Source organism: Lontra canadensis, unplaced genomic scaffold, assembly GCF_010015895.1.
Source record: "Lontra canadensis isolate GAN:19392208 unplaced genomic scaffold, GSC_riverotter_1.0 scaffold1, whole genome shotgun sequence".
NCBI classification, from domain to species: Eukaryota; Metazoa; Chordata; class Mammalia; order Carnivora; family Mustelidae; genus Lontra; species Lontra canadensis.
Genome location: NW_022630995.1, coordinates 93,956,653 through 93,981,966, shown reverse-complemented (window position 1 = coordinate 93,981,966; position 25,314 = coordinate 93,956,653). Strand labels below are relative to the sequence as shown.

Sequence of the window (25,314 nt, the reverse complement as noted above, 5' to 3'; positions counted from 1 at the left end):
AGTTTCACAGAAAGACCTTGATTAAAAACAAAACAAAAAACAACTCTTCTTCACAAGAATAACAAAGTAAACCAAACAAAAATTTCATTTTATCTTAAACCTGAGCCAGAACAGTGCTCTTTGAACCATAGTGGGTCATACTGTATAATTTCTTATTAGCCAATATTATGGACTGAATATTGTCTCTCCAAAATTATGTCTCAACCTTGGGATCTCAGAAAGTGACTGCATTTGAAGTCTTTGAAAGGGCATTTAGGTTAAAATGAGGTCATCGGGGTGGACCCCAATACAATATGAGGGTGCTGTTATAAGAAGAAAAATTTACAACAGGGACAAGACCACGTGAAGACACAGGGAGAAGACATCTATCTTCTATCAACCCAAGGAGAAGAGTCTCAGAAGAAACAAACCCTATCTTCTTGCTTACAGAATTATGAGAAAATAAATTTCTTTGTTAAAGCCATCTAATCTGTTACACTTTGTTATGACAGCCCTTGCAAAATAAGATAGCCAACCAAGAAATGCCAAAGACTATCAGGTAAAACACTGAAAAAGAGGTAGATTTACATTTCAGAGTTGTTCTCTCTCCAACCAGAAGGTTCATATTAGACAGCTGCTGGTTTGTTAATGCTCCAGATTTACTTGGTAGTGTCCATTCGTTCACTTAAGAACCTAAGAAACATGCAGGATGCTAGAAACTTCAAGTCAGGAATAGAAATTTAATGGTCCCATTCACAAAAACAGAAGAACTATAAACTTTCTCAGTGAATGATTTTGAAATTCTACTGCATTATCACTCCTTCTCTCACAACTTCTACATCACAAATAATTTGGCTGACAATAAAACTCAGAGCTGGGGCAGTGACAATGATCTAAAATAATCAACACCACTAACACAGAATCATGTTCTTGTTCTTTTCGTTGTTTTTCTTTGTATTCTTTTTCTTTCCTTTGTTTCTTCTATTTTTCTTATATTCATTAGTTTTTTATTTTGAACATTATCTTGCAATTTCATAATTCATGGGAGATAACAGAGTAAAATAATTTTACTAGTTTCTGGAGGAAAATCAATAACTATATGAAAAACTCCTTGTAGGATAGGTAAAAAGTAACTTAGCTGACTAAAATAATGACATAAATTCTGTCTCTCCAAACTTCAGCAGCAGCAACTGAACAATCCTTGAAGACACATAAAAGCACTACTCAATTAATAATACTTTATACTATTTTTAAAGTATTAGTACATTAACTGTTACCTTTTGAAAAACATTTCAAAAACTCTTGAAGAATCAAATGTAACCAAAACCAAAAATTAGAAACTTATTTCTTAAAAGTTGCAAACAGTCTAGTTTACTAAAGTAATATTACTAAAGCACATGTTGTGGTTAAAAAATACATAACATAAACATTAACATTTAAAATACACTGAAAAGATTTCCTTACCAATATTGGGGTGCTTCAGAAGACGGCAGATTCTAGCTTCTCTTTCCAGTTTCTGATGATCTGTTTAAAAAAACAAATCACAAGTCTTAGGAAAGAAGGTTAAAAGACAATAAAATAGCATACTGAAATGACATAAAGCCTTTACATTTATGTATCTTTTGATCTTTTAAAAAGTGATAGTTTCTTATATTGTTATAGTTATCTGTAAAAGAGAAAAAGTTGAAAAGAATAAAGCCACACTTGTTTTTTTTTAAAAAGTGATAATTTGCAATTAGGTGAACATAATATAGTTTAAAAATCTAATTTCCTTTCTTTTTCATTAGCTTGATGCTTGATAGAGTGAGATACCGAATAGAGCTGAATTTAGACAGGGCTGAGAAAACAGGGAAAATGTCACAAAATAGTAGTGTTCTTTCTTTACCTTAAGTATATATTATTATAAAAACTTAAATAACCCAATACACACATACACATTTAATCAGAGAATGCCTATCTGGAATTTGAAATACCAAGGAAATAGTGCTAAGTATGGTTCCAGTCTGTCCCCAATGAAGAAGTATTTCCTGTCCAGTCATATTTTCTATCAACTACTCTTCATACAGTCGTTGGTCCAACTTCCCAGGTTTATCTTTTTTTTTAAAGATTTTATTTATTTATTTGACAGAGATCACAAGTAGACAGAGAGGCAGGCAGAGAGAGAGGAAAGAAGGGAAGCAGGCTCCCTGCTGAGCAGAGAGCCTGACATGGGGCCCAATCCCAGGACTCTGAGATCATGACCTGAGCCGAAGGCAGAGGCCTTAAACCACTGAGCCACCCAGGCACCCCCTTCCCAGGTTTATTATGCTCTTTATTCTATCAGAGACTTCCAAAAATCCCAAACTGCTTGCTCATCTTTACCCTTCTATGCTTCCCTAATCATTTATTTGAAGGGGCATGACCACTGTAAACTTGCAGTTTATGAACTGATACTCTTCTTTGGTTTCTTTGTGGTGGTTCTTATGCATATATTTAGAACCAAAATCACTGGCCAAAGCATAATAATAAATGACAAAAAGAAGCAATAAAGAGCAGGAACACACATTGCCAATAAAAACAGCACTGCAGAATCGTTAATAGTTAAGAGCCTTATATAGACACCTGACTTACACCTTAAAATAGTCCTCTGAGGATATTATATCCTTATTTTAAATATTATATCCCTATTTTAAAATTATAAATATTATATCCCTATTTTATATATATTATTATATATAATTATGATATCCCTATTTTAATATTATTAATCCCTATTTTATTAGGCAATATTATATCCCTATTTTAAAATTATAAAAACTAAGGCATAAAGAGGTTAAGTTATTAGTGGCATCTACCAAATCAGCTCTCATTAACTAGAGTCGTAAAATAGCCTTAAAAGGAGGAGAGGAACACTTACCTAACTACCCACACATAGTCTATACCAACGGTTCTCCAACTTTGTGGTCTCAGAACCTCTTAACACTCTTAAAAATTATCAAGGACCCCAAAGAGTTTTATTCATATGGATTAGATCTATTCATGCTTACTCTATGAGAAACAAAACTTAAAAAAAAAAAGTTAAATATATATTAATTCATTTAAAAAAATAATGAACCCATTACATTAACATAAGTTACTGCATTTAATTTTTAAACTTTTTATTTGGAAGTAACTGAAACTTACAGAAAATATGAAGAACAGTACTAAAAACACTTATATAACAGATTACTCAGAAACATCTATTATTAACATTTTACCCATTTAAAAAAATCACTTATATTCTATGTATGCATATATGTCTGTGTATGTGTATATGTATTCACATATTTAACACCAAATACATACATATATGTATGTATATACACACACACACGTGTTTATATTTATACCTAATTTTTTTCTGAACAATTTGAAGGTAAGTTACAAAGATGAAGGCCCCTTTTGCCCCTAAAATTTCAGAACCAAAGGTAGATTTAAGGTATATTACCTTAAAATTGTGATACTCTTAAAATCATTGTATAGTTATCAACTTCAGCAAATGCCACATCAATAAAGTATTTTACCAGCCATATGTTAATTTTGTATATTTAACCCAAAGATGCCCTTTATAGGGTTTTTGCCTTCTAATGCAGATCCAGCCTAGGGTCAGATGTAGCATTTAGTTGTCATCTCTCCTTAGTTTCCTTTACTCTGGAGTATTCCCATAGTTTTTGTCTTCTATGACCTGACAGTTTTGAAGAATACCATGTCTATCTTTTAAAAAGAACGATTCTCGGGGTGCCTGGGTGGCTCAGTGGGTTAAGCCTCTGCCTTTGGCTCAGATCATGATCTCAGGGTCCCCAGACCAGAGCCCTGAATTGGGCTCTCTGCTTGTCAGGGAGCCTGCTTACCCCTCTCTGCCTGCCTCTCTGCCTACTTGTGATCTCTCTCTCCCTCTCTCTGTCAAATAAATAAAATCTTTAAAAAAAAAGAATGATTCTCATTTGGTATTGTCAGATGTTTGCTCATGATTTGATTTAGGCTATGCATTCTCAGCTAGAACACTATCCTCCTCCGGCTGTCACATATGGAAGTATACACTGTCCAACTGCTTCTCAAAAATGGTAACTTTGATTGCCAGGTCAATGTGCTGTTGAATTTCTCTGCTAAATATTCTCTTTTAATTTTTCCTTTGTCACTAATAAAAATGTGGTGAGACTTTTTATGGCCAAGAAAACACCCTGGTCTTCATCAAAATTCCCCTATAGATTGTGATGACTCCTGCATGAACCAGTCTTTACTATGATAGTAGCAAAATGTTGATTTTCTAACTCCAGCACAATAACATTTTCATGGAAAAATATTGTTATTTAAAAAAAAAAAAAGTCAATGACATTATAATAAGAATGTATAAGGATGGGGTGCCTGGGTGGCTCAGTGGGTTAAAGCCTCTGCCTTCAGCTCAGGTCATGATCTCAGGGTCCTGGGATCGAGCCCCGCATCCAGCTCTCTGCTCAGCAGGGAGCCTGCTTCCCTTCCTCTCTCTGACTGCCTCTCTGCCTACCTGTGATCTCTGTCAAATAAATAAATAAAATCTTAAAAAAAAAGAAAAGCATGTATAAGGACAATTAGTAGCTCACTTAGGGTAAGCATAGCATGTTTACCCAATCATTATGTTGTACACCTGAAACTACTATAACATTGTGTCAATTACACTTAAAAAATGATTTTGAAATGAAAAAAAAAAAAAAAAAGAGTAACAAGGTTTTACATCTTTGCCAAATCTCTTTGAGGTCTGACTTAACAGAAGACATCTGTATTCTCCATGTTTGCCTCTATATTCAATCTACTGTACTAGGTTGTTTTGGTTGAAGTATACCAATAGAATCTGACCTTACAAGGGTATGTAGTTGGAAGAGTATGTCACAGCCTTTTCAAATAATGGTGTATATTGTTCTCAAAAATCATCCCAAAACTAAACAAGTGATAGTTTTTTAAAGGTTAGTTGCCCTGTGAAATCTGAAACTTTATCAATGTACTTTATGAACCATATCAATAGTCACAAACTTTAATATTTAAATCAAATTAATTTTCAACATGAATATAATAAATTTTCTAATGTAATAAAATTTTACTCTGCTACATTAAAATTCATTGCTCTTTATTGTACTTCTTTTACACCCAGGCATAACTTTATAACATGATGTACCATTTGGAAAACACTGGTTTAGTATGGTATATGGTTCTTAATTCCTGCAAAGTATCCTATGTAAAACATATGCTTATAGAAATTATAATTTTGTTGTGGAGACAGGGATATGCAAATACATATGCTATACCATGTGATATGTATTATGTATATATTATTAATATTTATATACATCACCAGATAACTATATATTAAAGAAAAACAAGATGACAAAAGATCTTTACCAACGGTATGTGGTAATAGAGTTTTAGCTATAAAGATAAACATAATTACAGAATTTTATATAGCTTATTCTTATGGGTTGAACTGTGTCTTGTAAAATTCATATGTTGAGCTTCTAACTCTTACTACCTCAGAATGAGTGTGTATGTGGACCCAGGGTCTTTAAAGGGATAATTAAGTTAAAATGAGGTCATTAGGGTAAGCCCTACATTAACGTAACTGGTGTTCTTGTAAAAAGAGGCATTTAGAACAGACACACCTTGAGGGAAGATCACATGAAGACAGAGGGAGAAGACATCTATAAGCAAGGAGAGAGCCCTCAGGAGAAAACCAACTTGTTGAAACTCTGATCTTGGACTTCTTACCTCCAGAATTTGCTAAGATAAATTTCTGTTGTTTAACCCCGCATATGTGTTACTTTGTTACGGCAGCCCTAGCTGAAAAATACACCAAAGTATTAGTTTTACATTGCTATATAACAAATAGCCACAAATACAGAAGCTTAAAATAAAACTCATTTATAATCTCACAGTTTCTGTGAGTCAGGAACCTGGGCATAGTTTAACTGAGCCCTTTGCTTTAGAATTTCTCAAAAGGCTGCAATGAATATATCAGCTAGGGTTGGGGTCTCATCTACAGACTAAAGAAGGATCTGTTTCCAAGCCCGCATGGTTGGTGCAGCTACTATAGAACCAGATTGATTTACCATTTAATATTTATCAAAATATTCAAACTTCAGTAGTTTGACTTTTTTCTTCCCTTGAAGCTCAAGTCCACACTGTTACATGAATAAAAATACAACCCTTCAGGCTATAATTTGTCAGGTCTGAAAAGATACATGCTGTTAGCAATATGGCTAAAGATCTACCCTACAAACAATGCCATAAAGAAAATATATCATCATTCAGTTTTGTTTTGTTTTAAGATTATTTATTTATTTATTTGACAGACAGAGATCACAAGTAGGCAGAGAGAAAGAGTGGGAAGCAGGCTCCCTGCTGAGCAGAGATCCTGATGTGGGGCTCAATCACAGGACGCTGGGATCATGACCTGAGCTAAAGACAGAGGCTTTAACCCACTGAGCCACCCAGGTGCCCTTATTATCATTCAGTTTTGACATGGAATCAGTAGGTAACAGTATTTATTCAGGACAAAGACCTCAGCATTTTAAAAGTTTCTAAGAATTTTGAGATAATGTAGTCACTTCTTCTCAGCTTTAAGATTCTTTTTAGATACTTTTTAACCTTAATAAGGTATTTATTTCAAATAAGGTCCTAAATGTGAGTTCAAGCCTAATGAAGTTAATCCTTCACTCCTGTTCCAAATCAAATTTTAATCTTTATGGAAAATAACTCCGGTCACAAATGAAAATTAAAGGGCTAGCCCTTAATCACTTCCACATAGCAACAGGAGTATCACTAAAGCTACATAAAGCAACAACTTCTTTACCCAGCCAACATCAGCCAATGAAAGGCCATCAAGTAAATTTCAAAGGTAACTACCTCCCCTACCCCAAATGACAACTTAAAACATTAACCTCTTGGGGGTAAATCTATTGTTTTCTTAAATAAATGACATACAAAATAATTTAAACTTTTTGACACCTTTGGGTCATTATTATGATCATTATTACTCTCCTATAATTCAGTGAAGCGCTCATAAGCTACAGAGGTGTCAAAGCCCACAGGGTACTGCCCTGTGTTCACTCTGCCCCACACCCCTCAATATTGAATCACCTTGTCAGCACAGGCAATGCAAAGGGATGGTTTGGGCAGGGAGAGCTGGGTAGCTATCATAATTGGTCACTTCGCCCCTTTCCCTCTAAACACACACGTGAGTATAAACATGCAACCTAAGGAAGACATGGATTTGCCACAACCAAGAGGGTTGAATTCTTCCAGATGCCCCTCCTCACAGATTCCCACCCATAAAATTATCTTATATAGCATTTATGCAGGAGTCACCCCTCATGCCCAGAATGTTTACAATCCAATTCCATCATTAATGTTTGTTCTGCTGACCTGGCTTGCCAGCTTAAGCTGCTACCTTCCCTGCTCCTACCTCCTTGGTTGATCCTTGCGCCAGTATGAGATCAATGCCTTAGATCTATCAGTTTTTGAGGGCAGGTTAATCCTGCTTTTCTGGCTTCTCCACTACAACCAACCCAACTCGATTCTTAACTTTGTCACATTTGTTTGGTTTCTAAGAAACGACACTCTCAAGCAAGTCACAGCCCTGCTCCCCATCTAGAACCACACCTGCCTGGCTATCCATTTTCAGAAGAGGGACAATTAAACAAAATGGACCTAAACTACTTTAAGTTTTATATTGTCGCATCTGTTTATTATACCTTTCCTATTTCTTCACGTGTTTTTCACTATCTGCTCTTAACTGCTGTATCTTAAGTACATAAAACGATTTCAGGTACACATAACAGGCATTAAATAAATCTTTGTCGAATGAATAAATGAATTAATGACAACTGCCTTTTCCTTGTTTCATAACTGCTTTGAACTAAGGACAGATGAAAACAAGGATACGAGAATATAAAATAATTACAAATAACCTAGCAGTGAAAACCTGAAGAGACCTTTTCTGAAAAAAAGGTACAATCTTTAGCGCAGGAATTCTAAAGCACTATAATGTGGCTACTCAGAGGCCTTATTCCTAAAGATTTTTTGAATTACATTCTGAATACATTTTTCTTGTTAGAGAAATTACTTCAAGCTAAATGAGGCATTCCTTTGGTAGGAATATAGATTCTGTCCATTTAAGTAGGTCAGATTTAAAACCACACTGTAAGTTAGAAAGAGCTATTTAAAGGGGTCACTTCATTACAAAGCCTGAGTATGATGTATATGGATTTAAAGCTATCATATTCATTTAACAAAGGTTTTTTAAAATTCATAACTAAACATCTTTCATTTTACCCTTTTATTTTAAACTAGTTTAATCCATATCATAAATTTAATTTTTAACTATTTGACCTAGATTCTATTATTTCTGACATTAGGTACTCGTCACTTCCCACTACTTTCTGTTGCCCACTAATATCCTGGGTAAATCAGTAAGATTCTATAATTATATAGGATAATGTTTTTCCTTTCACGGTAAAGTAGAATTAGATATATGTGCCAAAAGTTCATATATCTGAACTTAGGAGTGAGACCTTTTGAATAGCTTTTTCTTTTTTTCCCCTGTGTGGGAAGCTCATGCAAATGTTAAATTCTGAATTACGATGTCAGTCAAACCTTCATTCTATATGAACCACAAACCATGGTTTATGATTTCTACGGAAAACCCTTTTTCCCTGACCTTTTTAAACATCCATCACATGAGAGATAAACCAGGCCTCTACTTCATTTTACCTTCTTTCTGAAGTTTCACCTGTGGAGGAAGATGGAATTGTCCACAGGGGCCAGAAAAATAAAAGGCTCATCATGAAAGCTCCTGATATTGCAGAACTAGACACAGAGACAACCCAGAGGGATGGAAAGACCTCAGGTTTCAGAGTAGAACACCCAAGAGCTGCTATCTAGCTCTACCACTTACAACTAGCTGGGTATCAAAGTTCCTTGACTTCTCAAAAGAGTCATCTATAAAATGAGCATAAAATATCTAGCACCAGGCAGCATATCTGGGACAAAGTGGTACTCAATAAATTATGGTATCACCATCATTATTTCTATTATTACTAGAAACCTGTAACTCTAAAAAAACAAAATTCTTAACAGATGTTATCAGTTCCATCAAACATTAATCATTTTATATGTACTTTAATATACTATGAAAATAACTTATCCATAAAATCATATGATTATGCTATTTAGGCATTCATTGTTAATTGAAACAGTGGGATAACCACTGAGATCTATGGTCAAAAAGAGACAAATCAATATAGTAAAATATGAACAAAAACGCATAGCTATTCAGCGTTACAGTATAATCTAAATATCTCAAAAACAAGAATACAGGAAAAAAATGTGCATGTAAAATTTTTAAACAAATTAAACTGACTAGTTTTATATCCAAACTATATATTTTTATTCATTCATTTCACACATCCAAAATGAATGATGTCTGACAAATAATTTATCATATTATTTCAGAAAAACTACTGGATAATATATTTATCCTATTTTCTAGGAATGTAAAGGAATAAACAGTGAAATTTGATGGTACCACTCTTAAGCTGTCCTGTAAGAGAAATGTTTTTCTTCTTCCACTACAATGACATTCTTTTTTTTTTTTTTTTTTAAGATTTTATTTATTTGAGAGAGAGAGAGAGTGTGAGTGAATGAGCTGGGGGGAGGGGCAAAGGGAGAGGAAGAAGCAGACTCCTCATTGAGCAGGGAGCCTGACCGAGGGCTAGATCCCAGGACCCTGAGATCATGACCTGAGCCAAAGACAGCCACTTAACTGACTGAGCCACCCAGGTGCCCCACAACAATGACATTCAGTCAGATACATGACATTATATCTTATGAAAACAATGCTTTACACAAAATTATGAAATGCAAGACAAAATATTTTATAAGGCTTTTGTTGAGTAGCAATTTAAGCAAGCACACAATATGTACAGGCCTCTTAGAACTACAAATAGTGAGCATTAATTTATGTAAAATACTTTCATAAAAATGTTTAATATATGATTATACAGAATATATAGAATATCTAGATACCTACAAAGAATGTAACAAGGGATGGGAATACTCTGTTCTGACAAACCAGAAATCTTAGGAGAATCTCCTAGTAAGCCTCTCATTAGTTCTAGGTGATATGTTAAAAGAATCTGAATTGAGCTTTTTCCTCTGAGAGGAAGAGGGAGTGTAACTGTATAGAATTTAGGCACAGGGCAGAGAATGCTGTAAAGATTCTTGCTAGAGTGTAGATATCCTCCAGATGATTAAGGGACGAGATGGATAGGAAACGCTGCTTACGCCCCTTTAGTACTAGGTGACATCAGCCAGCTTTCCTCTTAGGCTCAAAGCCTCTCATAGGAGGTGCCGCTGCCTGCCTGTGTGACTCTCATTTTAACATGGTGGCATCACTCATTACATGTTTTAAGGCAAGGAACTTGTACTGTGAGGATCACCAAAGGATTTTGTCAGGAGAAACAAATCAGGAAGCAAAAGACCGGGAGAGTGGTATCCAGAAAAGACAGATAGCTAGGACAAGTCTCTGCAGCAAGTCACAGTCAAGGCATGTTCACAGGAGGAGAGCAAACTTCCCTACATGGCATTTAGAACACAAGGTGTCAGACTGAGAGTTCACACAGAACAGATAGATGATTCAGTAATATGATTTTAAGCTGTTTTGGCTCAAGTGACTGTTAACATCATAAAAAACAAACTTTTTTTTTTTTTTTTAAAGTAGGCTCCATGCCCAATGTGGGGCTTGAACTCATGACTCTGAGATCAGGAAACCCATGTTTTACTGACTGAGCCAACAAAACTCCAAAATAAACCTTTATATAAATAAATTATGAGGATATTCATTGATGTATATTAAGAATTACAGATATTTAAATTTATACCTTTATTTTAATTGTATATTAATAATTCATATGGCATTTTTAAGAAGATTTTATTTATTTATTTGACAGAGAGAGATCACAAGTAGGCAGAGAGGCAGGCAGAGAGAGAGAGAGGAGGAAGCAGGTTCCCTGCCAAGCAGATAGCCCAATGTAGGACTCGATCCCACGACCCTGAGATCGTGACCCGAGCCGAAGGCAGAGGCTTTAACCCACTGAGCCACCCAGGCACCCTCATATGGCATTTTAAAAATTATTCTGATCATATTCCTGTAGAAGGGTAATGAGATGAATTTTATATCTTATTTTGTCCTCAGTTTCTAGAATTTGGTCTATATAGTACTCTCCTCTCATTGTAATTATACTTGTGCTTTTAGAAGAATTTAGCTGCACAATTCCATTCTCATGTTTAGGCATAACAGAGATAAGTCACTTGAGACATTCTGTATTTAAATCTTTTAAACTTACTACCTAGAGACCACAGGGACCCAGAATGGAAAGAAGGCATACTGAAGATAAATACAATCCACGTCTTACCATTTTTTCCACTGGTCCAGATGACTTTTATAGGCAGTTGCATAGTAACACAAGAGAGCATTTACTTTAGGGATTTCACAAAAAATAAATTTTTCTTACTGTGGTAAACATATTTTGCTGTTCTTAAATATGTTTTTTTACTAATCAAATACACACAACTTATTCAAAACATGAAAAGGAGAAAACACAGTTTTCACAGGATGTTTTTCTTTATGTAGTTTAATATTAATACATTAAAAACAAAGACAAAAAATAACTTTGGATAACAATTTAAAGATTTTATTTATTTATTTATTTATTTATTTGAGAGAGAGGAAGAGAGACAATGAGTGAGCAGGAGCAGGATGTGGGATTTGGGGGAGTGGTAAGCAGAGGGAGAGGGACAAGCAGACTCTATGAGGAGTGCAGAGCCCTATGCGGGTCTTGATCCCATGACCCTGAGATCATGACCTGAGCTGAAATCAAGAGTCAGATGTACAACTGACTGAGCCACCCACGCGCCCCTGGATAACAATTTAGAAGAATGAAGGAAAGAAAGGAGATACATGGACTTTCATCATTTCTTTAAGCATCTGGAACATTCAGTTATTCACTTTTCTGTTCATGAGTTTCCCTCATGAAGAGGTAACTGTGAAGCTAAGAAATCTTAAACTTCAAGCCCCTAACAGGATCTTAGCTATATGATCATATGTTCTCATAAAACTTGCAAAACAAGGTGTTTCAAGATAATCAATTATAATCATTGTTTCCTTCCACTACCTCTTCCCTTCAGTCATATCTCCCCTTATATTTAGTGATACTATAGTGGCCACAAACATTTTAGAGATCTAGCCAAGGGGAAGCTAAGTGGAGGATATAATTTAGTTTGGATATAATGAAACATATTTAAACCTGGTTCACAGCCACTTCTGGGTATAGTTGTGTTATGACTGCTCATCCCAAAGGAAGAATGCTCCCTGGAATACACCCACCTCCCAGCCTGTAGTGGGATGAGAGGGCAAGGGCACTGCAGTACATGAACTTGCACTACAAATCATCCCACGAGTGTGGGTGTACAGAGGAGAAAGAGCAACTTTTTGCTCATTTTCTAAATTTCATTTTGTCTTGCAATATATGTCAGCTTCTCAAAATTCATAATTTCTTATGACTATTTTCATTCTAAATATATATTTCCTTTTGAGTTTCATCTTGTGTTTGTAATTTTGTTTTCTTTCTTTAGGGAGAATCTCCTAAACTGCATAAACTGCAATCTCTGGGTCCATACTCACTATTATAGTTACAAAAAAAGTAGAAGAAGGTAACATTGTTCAAATTCTGAACATAAAAAAACACACACAATAAAGTTCTTCACAAAACTTATATTAATTTTAAGTAAATAGATACTCATTTATATCGTTAAGCTATTCATTAAAAAGCTATACGTAACTTATTTACATTAGTCATGAGTGACCCAACCATAGCAAAAATATCACCAAGTTGAAAATCAGGGAGAAAAAGAATGACTTCCAGTATAAGATCTGCAAGGAATTAAGGATAAAAAGCAAATCTTATAAAAGTGAAGAACTATAATTCATACATACTCTCTCCCCTGAGAATGTTACATATTTGAGATGATTTATGCTTATATTTAGGGGAAAAAAATACCTAGATCAGACATGGTACTTAAACATATCCATTATGAATGTACTTACTAAGCATTTTTGTTAAGCAGGCATAAGGACATGGATTGATGTTTAGGAAGATAAAGTAATTTATTATAGTCTAAATACTCATGAACTAATAATTAAATCAGAAATCACAGATTTAGTAACAATAATAACAATACCCTTCGAATTGGAGATGGAAAGTGAAACTATCATTTATTGAACTATATTCCCCAAGTTGAAAAATTCAAGACACCTCATCTTGTCTCTACATATTTAATCATATATTTCTATTTTATCCATATTTTGTGGATGCTTTTATTTCCTATAGACACTCAAAAAGACACACACACAATAGGAAGTTTAATGTAGCTACCTAAACTAAAAAAAAAAAGCTACTGAAACAATATTAAAATAAAATAATTTCATTTTTAATTGAAATTCTGAAGGTTAAAAATTAAACATTGTCAGACACAAGATGCTAAAACCATATATTCAGGACTTGTCAAGTGGTAAGTTGAAGCCATTCTGCCATTTTGAGCCCATTTCTCACTTCCAGCTGTACAAGAGCAGACAATGAGAACATGAGGGAGGACTGTTCGGCGTAGAGTCCTCAGAACACTCTACCTCCCCTTTTACCCCACACTGGAAAGCTTACTCAAGAGCACTAAATTGAGGGAAGAAAGATGTGTCTGAGAGAAATATTTGAAAAGATTCAACTCCTACAGTTTGAGAAAAACAAGAATGGCTTCCTATTTAAATTGGACTCTACAGGCATGAAATTTTGTCTGGCTAGTGGGATAGATTGTCTTACAATGGACAGTCCCCATGAGAACTACATGGAGAGCCAATGTGACCCAAAAGTGGAGAAGAATGGCAGAAGCCCAGGAGCTGGAAAGGCAGCTAAAAGCATGGCCATCCAGACAGAGGAAATATGGCCATCATTAGCAAAATGGTCACCAGTGGGCCCTAAGAGGAACTGCCCAAAAACCCACAAAAATGTCCCATGAGATCAATAATCACGCATTTCTCAGACAGTAGCAGTCTGGATTAGAACTATACCAGTGAAATCAAATAAGCACATCTCCTTATAGCTCTTTATAGCTCCTAAAGGGCCACACACAGCAACCAGGGAGTGGGAGAGGAAGTGAGGTGACAAAGTGTTGGGTACTATACCTTTCTCTGGTCCCTGGAGTCTCTCAAGTATGAAACAGACCTGACTTGGCAGAGGAGAGAAGTTTCAAATGATATTACACTGGCCAGAACTTTTTAATTCTGCAATGAGACTGTTTTTGTGACTCAAAGGAAGTACCAAAGCTCTGAGATCTGACCAAGACTTTTTCCAGGGCAGGAGTGAATAGGTTACATGGATTTCTGGGAGCTGAGGAGAGGGTGGTCTCAGTGGGGTACACATGATCTGTTTATAGGACTTTCATATAATAGAGGTTACAAATATTTTCTTTAACGAAGTCTAAAACCATCTAGAATTGGATTTGCTGAATATTGTTATTTCTTTCACATTGCATTCTTCTGCTTTCATAGTTCCCATGTCCAATTACATTAGAATACCTGTGAAATATGTTTGTGTACTTTACAATCACCTAAAAACTTTCTAGATAACTCACAGTTTAGAGTATAATCTTATTCCATCAGATCTTGAAGATATAATGTGTCTAAAATGCAGGACAGAATTCCCTGAACTTAAGAGAGTGTCATTCTTAATTCAACATTCTAGATGTCCTCCTTCATCATTCATTGGTAATGAGTATTTATCTTTTACCCAGAATATTCTATCTCAAGTAAGTGCTGTATCATTTAGAAGACATATTTGCCATTGGCATGGCATTAGAGACTGGGCCACTCTAAAGCAAAAGCTTTTTGTAACCCCACTTGGCTAGATGCTTATCGTTTATAAGAAGGCCTATTAAATGTCACCCAAACTGAAGTTGGTTCTTTCTAAACTCTAAAGAGCAAGATGCTTGCCTCTCTGTGGAAAATTTTAAAGCCATCAGAAAAAAAAAAAAAAAAAATCTGTCCTGGACTGACACATGAAATTAACTTCTATTCCCATTATAAGGAACAGACCCACGGCCCAGATGCTAAATGTCTACTGTCTGTAGAGTGACACTGAAAAAAAAAATCTGATTTATGTCAATCCACAGGTATTATGAGAGTCAAAACAAGACTCCCTAACAGCTGGAAAGAGGGCAAGGGAACCCCTGGGAGTTCAACACTTTTTTGTATCACAGCTAAAAGAAATCAATGGCTACTTCTCCCCTCACCCAGGGAATAAAATGCCATTGGCACTAGGGAGAAACCCATACCATTTGCTCCTTAAAACATGAGACTGTAGGAAGTCTGCCAAGTGACCTGGAAATATGGGACTGTGACCAGAGGTCTTTGAAGAGAGCATCCTGCATTAGCTTTTCACAGCAGAATCAAATATGCAGCTATGTCCCCCTGTGTATATTCCATCCTTAACAAGTCATCTATCTCCTACATAATAAATCTTTTTTCCTTTTCACAGTCTTATTCCTGACTTATTTGCCCCCATTCCTATTTACGTTCTCTCACCCTAATATTATTTTTAAAAATCTTGTTGTAAAAATGATAGATTTCAACTAGGAAATGTAGGCATATATGTGACACATTTCAGTTAAAATAAATATTACTTAAAACACCACTATCCAGATATATCGTTATTTACATCTTGATCCATGTCCTGCCAGGTTTTTTTTTTTTTGCATATTCATAACACACTATTTTGGACTGTAAAATCACAGTTTATATACTTTTGTAAACTACCTGAATCCCTAAAGCAATTGCTTAGTAAAGACAGACTTCTGGATGGATGGCTAAACAACTGAATGATAAAAGCTTACAAACTGGAATTTGGGGAGGCAGGAAGATCCTTCCCAGATGAAACATACCCTAATCATACCAGAGGCCCCTCCATGCAATTTCTGTCAAAAGGATGTGACTAATTTGCTCCTCAAAATATTTGCATAAATGGTAAAGTTCCCATGGAATCAGAGGGAAATTAATTATTCTAGTTAAAAAGTTCACTTTTTGGGAGAAAAAACACGAGACTAATATATAAATAGTGGACATGCAAATGCAATTATAGTCACAGAGGTAAAAAGTCATGTAAAATTGATAAAATTTGCAGGCTTGTATGAAAATAAAAACAACAAAATCTTCCATCTAAAATAGTTGCGCTGTCTACTTCATTCATAATTTATTATGCTTTATTCATCAACATCTACCATTTGTCTTTGGGTAAGCCAAGATCTACACAGGCTCTACAAAAGTGATTAAGACACAATTCCTGTCATCTCGGAATTTGTAACCCAAACACGGAGACTCCGTTAGCTCTGATTTTTATGTCCATATACTGGCCAAAATACAAGGAAAATATGGAAAAGAGATCATTCAAGATCCAGGCTATCTCTATCACACAAACCATTCAAATCTTGGGAAATTTTTATTTGGTTTTAGTGGGTCTTCTTCCCCTATCTGTTCCCTGTAACCCAACCATTCACTCTCGTTTGTTTATTAAAGATGTAGTACCTAGCCAGTTTTCATCTGCTGCCTGCCAACATGTTAGGCTACTTCAACAAAGGGATAACTCGTTCACACAGGGCCTCTCAGTTCCTTGACCCCTTTGTCTCCAGTGATCTGGAGATTACTTTTGGCCCATTTCAATTACTTCTCTTATAGTCATTCCTTGAAACTTGGTCATTCTCCTCCAGAGTCAGGAAGTTAAAAACCCCAACCACCAACTGTTCATTTTCCAAACAGTGTGCTCAAAGCCTTCTAGGTAACTTTTTTCAACCATCAGGACCACCAATCCACTGACACATCCACTTCTCCCAATCCATAAGTCCTCTCCATTATTCACTTTCCTCCCCATCCCTATGCACTCTCACCTCCAGCCATTTGGGTCCCTCAAATGTGCCATGAGTTCTCCACATCAGAACCTTTGAGCATGCTATCACCATCGCCGGAATACTCCTTTACTTGCTTAATTTATACCTATTCATTTTTCATATTCTAAAACAAGTTTTTCTCTTCAAGGAAGCCATTTCTAACAAGCTCAAATACTATATTATTGGCTCTCATACATAGTACAAATCCCACTTCATTGTTAATTGCCACATTTGTGATTTTTTTTTTAATTCGGTTGTAGGATCTAAAAAAAATTATTATCTCAATAAACTATAAGGTTTGGACAGCAGGATCTACTGATTTTTTTGTTCATTTGTTCATTTTTTTTTATTCATTGTTCATTTTATATTTTATACCTAAGATAATGCCTGACACATAGTAAAGAAACAATAAATATATATTAGTGAATAGGTAAATAAACAGGGAAAATGTGGTACAAATAAGAAAGCAGGAGTAAAAAAAGAATGGAGACTACTCTTGATATAACTTGGTTTACTTCCTTCCTCAGTGGCCACAGGTATATGAGGATAATCTGGTTAATCAATCGAGAGGCTTCTGTAAGAATCAGACAAGACAAAAAGCATCCGAATAAGAAGGCCCTGTGTCAGCACTGGCCACTGGATGAGAAGTGAGCATAGAATCTAAAAAATTCAGTGCTTGTTGGGTTGACAAAGATGGGATTACTCATTATATTATCAGAAAGGTAAAAATCAAGTTTATATTATATATATTATATATATCATTATATAACATAATATGATAAAATCTGAACTATAGGCCTTGAGTGAAGTAATTGCTCAAGTAAAAACAGCCCCATGTATACAGTAAAAAAAGTTGATTTTCCTGGTGGCCAAATAAGTACAAACCTAAAGGGAATAGCATACTAATGTTACGTAGGAAATCTGCATAAATACACCTAGAAGAGTACCTAGTAACACCTTGACTCAAGTCTCAAAGATCAACCAAAGCTATTTTGTTTTTTTAAAATAGCTGTGAAATAAATTGCCATGAAACTAAAGATTTTTTATTAATTTATTTTTGACAGCAAAGATTTTAAAAGCTAGAGTAAAATTTCAAACAAACAGACTATTTTATACCTTGACTGTTCTGGTCAGATGAAAATCAGGTTACCTGAGGGTTAAATGAAAGAAAATCTTTGTGTATGAATTGTCATTAGAAGTCTTTGTAAGCTATGTTAACTCAAATCCCCTGTTTAATAAAGAATAGTCCTATGAAGAAGCTACTTTTATGTGACAGGCTGAGCCCCACAATAGGAAGAACTCAAGCAAAGGAGCAGCTGGATCAGGGTACTTTTCAGCAGGTGGGACCCCACTGTACATCAGTCTCCTTGGTTGTAAGATGTGAAATCATAGCACCATAGGACACTTGCAAGACTCCAAAGCCTTCTAGGCATCTACACCCCCTCATGACATAGTGGGGTAGACTGAGAAGTTTTCACTTCAGTGATTCTATATTTGATTCTAGAATCCTTAAAATCCAGGTGGACGTGAAGTACATCTAACCCAAAGGCATTTTCCCCATCTGGGATTCTAAAAAAATATATTTATTTAGGTAAAAAAAACATGAACAAGCAATGGGATTATATATGCCATAAGTATGTTGTGCAATGATCTTTCACAAAATGCACACACCCATATCAGCACCCAGATGAAGAAACAGAACATGACCAGCTCCCAGAACCCTTCCCAGCCCCAATCCCTCACACCCGAGTAGGCACTATCTTGAGTCCTAACAGTATAGTTTAGCTTGTGCCTGTACTTAACAAGAAAGAAATAATACAATGTGTACTTTGCCTTGGTTTTATTTTATCCCTGGAACACATTCCATTCACACAGTACTGCTCTGGGAGTACAGTGTACCAATATCATTAAGAGATGAAAATCTGTTAAAATGAATGCATGGGTAGACGGAAAAAAAAATAGTATAAAACATTGTTATTGCTAAAGAGCTAAGTAAACTTACAAAGGCTTATAGTAACTGACATATTTACTCTATGACCCCAACATCAACCAAAAAATGGGTAAAATCAAAAGTAGTTTAAGGTTTAGTAACACTCACATGCCAGAATTTAGTCTCTTATTCTCTTTATTAACACGTGTTATTTTTCAAATGCTTGCCCAAGCCCCTTTACTTCTCTTTAACTATTCTCTAGATGCCAGCCATACAAACCAGTCTCTGCTCTTCTGGGTTGAAATAAAATCAACAATAACATGTAAAAGAAAAGAGAAAAATACTAAGTTATATCCCTAAATCATAGATAAAGAGAAATCAAATGTTCAAAAAGTCACATAATTGAGTTTGTAGAACTGTCATTTCAAAATCTCTATGCCAAATCTCTAAATGCAAATTCAAAATCAAAGCACAAACAAAGAAACATCAGCCCTCCATTACAATATAAAATTTAATTTCTTGGAAACACTCAGCATACATTATTTGTAAGGATACAGCTCATAGTAGCTGTCAAATTTACTAGTATTTTAGAACAAAGACAACCAAATCCAAACCATAAGAAAGGAATAAAGGAAAAAAGAAAGAAGAAAGGGAAGGATGGCTTCTGTTAACACAATGATGTATTTGAGGACCAGCTAAAAAATACTTTGTGTATCTCTAATAAATACTGGAAAAAGCTGTAACATTTGATGTACTGATGTTTCTTTCCAAAGACTGATAAAACTCAACTAAACACAAAGATTAAGGTAGATTTATTTAGGGATTAAAATGATAATAAAAATTTTAAAACTTATTATAAATATCACTAATAGAACTAAGAACTTCACCTTTCAAAGGCTCCATGTCCAATGGAAAAATCCTATGTAACTATTCTATATTAAAATTCTATCAAAACCTAATAGTGGCTGAACTCTTCCTTTTTGAGTAAGGTTTGTTTGTTTGTTTGTTTTAAGATTTTATTTTATTTATTTGACAAAGAGAGATCACAAGTATGCAGAGAGGCAGGCAGGGGTGGGGGGTGCAGGCTCCCCACTGAGCAGAGAGCCCGATGCAGGGCTCAATCCCGGGACCCTGAGATCATGACCTGAGCCAAAGGCAAATGCTTAACCCACTGAGCCACCCAGGTGCCCCTAAGCTTTGTTTTAATATGAAAATATTATCTCCAAATTAATAAACTACAGAACACGGCATAAGTCTATTACAGAGAAGTCTGTTCATTTCTGGCTTGAGGAATTCATTTCTACTAGTCCCGTGTGCTTATTATGTTTAAATTCTTATCACTGTTCAGGTTCTGTGGAGGCAGAAATTAAGACAGTGTGGAGTACAAGATATTTAAAGGGATCAATACTTATAAAAGAATGGGGAGGGAAGAAAGGTCAGGCTGAGTGCGAATGTGAACTATGATGCAATGCCTTAACCAACTGGACCTTGGGAGAGCCAGCTCTCAGCAGCTGAAGCTGACTGACTGTTAGAGGCTCTGTTGACTACTTTCCCCACCTCTGGCCATCAAGGCTTTCCTTAAAGGGGGATCTGAATGGCCTATCTCAGTGTCTGCCACAGTTCTTTAACAGCACATGAGCTAAAAAAAATTGTTTAATAGGTCAGAGAAGCTAGGGAGGCCAAGAGAAGAAAAAAAAATTTATAAATTACAGTTACGCTAGGGTAAATTCCCATAGGAATTATCTGCTCGGGGCGCCTGGGTGGCTCAGTTGGTTAAGTGTCTGACTCTAGATTTCAGCTCAGGTCATGATCTCAGGGTCATGAGAATGAGCTCCACAGGCCTGGCTTCATGCTGAGCATGGCACCTGCTTAAAATTCTCTCTCTCCCTCTCCCTCCATTCCTCTCCCCATGCAGGCTCACTCACTTGCTCTCTTATAAATAAATAAATAAATAAATAAATAAGGAATTACCTGGCATGGGACTCCTGCTTTTACAGATGAGGACACTGAGGTCCACAGAAGTAGAAATCTGCCTGGCACATAGAACTAGAAGAAAAAAATGTGTTTCATGGGAAAACCTGCCCTTGGCCTGAATATAGATGACTTGCATTGGGATATGGAATAATGGCACCACCCCGTTCAGGGACTGGAGACAAGCAAAGGCCTCCTAATGACAGGTGAGATTTATGCAACACCTTTCTCTAGGGCAGGCACTGGACATTTGGCTGACAGGGTCTAATTAATCAATACCATCTCTGTGAAATAGGTAGGTGACAAAGAGCATTACCCTAAATTAAGAATCAAGAGAGAATGAAATTCAAAAGAATTTTCTGTAAATTTCCTATAATTATTCAGTAAATTAAGAAAGTACCAGTAGAAGACCAAGTCTCAGGTCCCTGTTGACTATATTTACCAAAGCAAATGTTTAGTTTTATTGCTAGCTGTATTTAAGCTTAAGCTATGTTTCTTTTCCTTTCCTCCCTTTCATCTCTCTTATAAGATGCTTCTAGATTAAAAATGGAAAATGAGATACACTGTATATTCTTTGTCTTCAGTGCAAAGTTAGTGAGTGACATGGCTAATCCCAATAGATCATTCGCTAGCCACAGAAAACTTCAAAACTGTACTAAAAAACAAAATCTGACCTCAAATTTTACCCTGAATTTATTCCAAGCTATAAATACAGGTGATTATATTATCGAGGGCAAAAATCATAAATACTGGGCTAGCCCACTATTTAATCAAAGTCTCTTTGAATTCTACTCTGCTCCTTATTTTCTGGAGTAATTGCTGAGCTTCCTTTTCTGTGTTTACATGATAAAAGAGGACAATGCTTTACAGGGCAACTGCAAGAATTAAATTAGATTATATACATAAAACCTTCCATCACAGAATAAAGCTAAATGCTTTAACTATTTTGATAGAAGAGGAAGAACAATATATTATTTTAATGTATTGAGTTTTTTTAAATAATTCTAAATAGACTATTTAAAAAAGAATAAATGAGAAAAATACACACTCAGAATTTTATAAATTAACTTAAAACTGGTAATTCTATTAATTTTTCTAAATTGTAGATGATCAATGTATTGACTCATTTTAAAAGTGTACAAGCTTTTAAAATTCAAATCCCTAATTTATTTCAGTGCTTTTCAGCTTTCAGCTTCAAATCCAATAATGAATAACTTATAGTGCAGTTATGAGTTGTCCAATCTTGTCATCTTGTTTCCTTTTCTACTCCAACAGAGGTGTCTAAAATCCTCAAGTAATCTCCATGTCTTGTCCTCTGTTTTGTTAAAATCATGACGAGATCTCTAATTTCTCATTTACCTTACTTAAAATTAGAAATTATATCATCTTATCATTTAATAAACACAAGAAAGTGTTTTTCCACTATTATTATTAAAGTAAATGTTTTAATTCAAACACTCTTCAATTAAAGTCAAAATAAACTCACCAAAGTTTTGCTGTACCAAAGAAGGGAAAACACACAGTGCTCTATGACTGTAAAGAATCTGACTGAATTCACTACTTTCTTTGGAGAAATAAAATGCTCTTGGTTTCACCATGTTCTATCATCTGCCAGTTTCCCTAAATAACGCTTGCATCAGATGACCTATAATTAAGAAAACAGAATAAAAGAGGGTACTGGGAAATCAGTCAATGCTCATCCGACATCTGGAAACTGAGTTTCTAAATTAAAGTGAATAGAAGAATGGAGGGGCAAAACATTTTAAACACAACTCAGAGGAGTTATTTTACCCCATTCATGACATTTTCTTGGCAATCTCAACTCCAAGAAATAGTCTTTGTACACTAATTTTTTCCCACCTACCTCTTATCATACACAGACAAGAGAAACTATTTTAAGTGGGTGTAATGGTTTAGTTTCAGGCATTTCAAAATCCTCCAACACCTGCACAGGAAACTCTGACTGCAAACCAGGCAGGGCCCCTCACAGCAGCACCCAGAACATGGCAACATGCCCAAGGGTTGAGTGTGGTTATGAGATGGTCACATAAAATCATCAGTTGGAACACAGCACTCCCAGTGAAAGGTACATTACACCTTTTCTTGTCAATCGAGGTTTGCAGCCAGATTGTTTGCTTCTACCTTCTTGCAGTCCTAGGATGCAACACTCTGATTCAGTGTTGAATTCAATCTCATATTGACACTATTTCATGAGTGCCTACTATAAATCACGCACTTGTATTAGCTGTACTGAGGATACAAAACTGAGGGAAACAATCCCTAACCTTAAGAAGTCCCATAGATCAAGAAGAAAAATCATGAATAAACAACACTATGTGATGAGACAAATACCAAAACAGTTACATATTAAGTACAGATGAAAGAGAAAACAGTTTTACCACAATGCATAAAAGAGGTAAAGTTTGAGCTAGGCATTAAAGAATAAGTAGAGGCTTTCCAGTTAGACAATGATAGACAAAAGCATATCAAGATTAACAGTATAAAGTAAAATATATATAATATATAATATATAAAATATATATACATATATATTTGGAATATTTGGAGAAGGACAAATAGTCTAATGTGCTTGACTGGGAACAAGGACCCCAAATATGAGCTGAGGAGAATCATAAAGAGCTGACAAATCAGTCCTGTGCTAAGAAGTTAGCATGTCCTGCTGCAGAAAATGTGTGTTTTAGTTAGAAGGCTGAGGAAACACATTTTTCTTCGGAAGGCAGTATGATATAGTGGTTCAGTGTGCAGATTCTAACGTGAGACTGCATGGGTTCAAATATCAACTCTACACTCAGGAGGTTTGTGACCTGGAGCAAGCTCCTTGACCTCTCTGCACTTCAATTTCTTCTTCTATAAAATGAGGATTTTTAATAGTACTTAATTCATGGAGTTGTTGAGAAGTTTATGCATAAAAAAGAAGAGCGCCTGGCATATAATAAGTACTGGCTATTGTTATTTTAGAAAAATACAGAAATTGTGGAACATGAAACCAGAGGAGATGAAAGGCAAGAATTTTAATTAGGAGACTAACAAAAACTGTATCTGCAAAAATTAAATGGATTAGTGAAGACATTTCTCTGTACAGGTGTCAAATACAATAACTATGAACCATATAAATAACACATAATACAAAATACATATGTATGTATATATACACATACATATATATACATATGTATATACATATGTATATACATATGTATACATATACATATGTATATGTATATGTATATATACACATACATATATATACATATATGTATATACATATGTGTGTGTATATATATATACACACACACACATGCACACACACACACACACACACAGAGTTAACTATTTATACATTCCAAATCAGACGTGTGTGGGTGTGGCTGGGTGGGTATGTGTCTGCCCATCTCCAATCTCTTAGGCAAGCTAAGAAACATGCCAGGTTACAACTTATAAACACAAACGTACTCCCTATAGACAACCTAGTAGATATTATATGTGTAATAGGAATTTAAAATTTAGTAACTTGGAAAGTAGATGACTAAAAAGAATGAACACTTCTTTTTCCTTCTGTATATTAGGGGACTCACTCAGAATGAGTGACAAGGAAAATTATGTACCCCTTCCATGGCAGTCTTTCAGTCTTTGTGTCCAAGCTCAGCAGATATAGAGGAAGCACACTGCTCCCATCTCTTTCTGCCCAGAAAGCCCTATTTATTGGAAAAGCTTCAGAAATCTTTACCCAAAAATCCATTTAAAATCCCCAAATTCAATTTCTCAGAAAAATAATATTACTCTTCAGTCTAGAAATAACATCCAGGCCTCAAAGTGCTCTAGTGTCATTATTTCTAAAAATAAACTGAGCAGTTCAAAGGCTTGAGGTCAGTTTTAAATAATGTGCTTCAGCAACTACATAAGCAGTGGAACCACTCCACCCCACTGTCAGCAGCGGGTTCCCCGAAAAGTTAGGCCTCCTTTTCCTCTTCTCTGATAGGCACATGTGCCTCTAAGAAGAGATGAGCAAAGTCGCTCCTTCTTTACTGACTCAGCCTTTAGTAAGGCACCCGAAGAGAGCAAATGAATGAAGGGGAGATTCTCCAAATCCAACAGCTTCTCCAAATGGCATCTCAATCTATCTTCCAAGACTCTGTAAATGATTCCCTAGGCCCACCATCATGTATAAGGAGCCCCTGATGTCACCTTACATCATCTGAACAGATGTACATAACTTATATTCTAAATTTTAAAAAGGAAACTCATAAACCCTAAAGGACAGTAATAGGTCTATAAATTATGAAAACAAAAACAGGTAATACTGTAAAGTGTTGAGACATTTTAACTTTATGTCAATATAGTCGTGAAAATTAACCATGTATTAGAATAAAAATAGATATCTT

General features: G+C 35.4%; 1 protein-coding gene across 18 annotated transcripts in view; it reads right to left on the bottom strand.

Moving 5' to 3' along the window:
• Window positions 1–25,314, bottom strand: part of CAMK2D (calcium/calmodulin dependent protein kinase II delta) — a 335,597-nt gene that overhangs the window by 235,434 nt on the left and 74,849 nt on the right. For all 18 annotated transcript variants that reach the window (XM_032859177.1, XM_032859036.1, XM_032859053.1 and 15 more), the window contains exon 3: window positions 1,444–1,503. In XM_032859177.1, coding sequence (XP_032715068.1) covers window positions 1,444–1,503 — 60 coding nt within the window. The remainder of the gene's footprint in view (window positions 1–1,443; window positions 1,504–25,314) is intronic.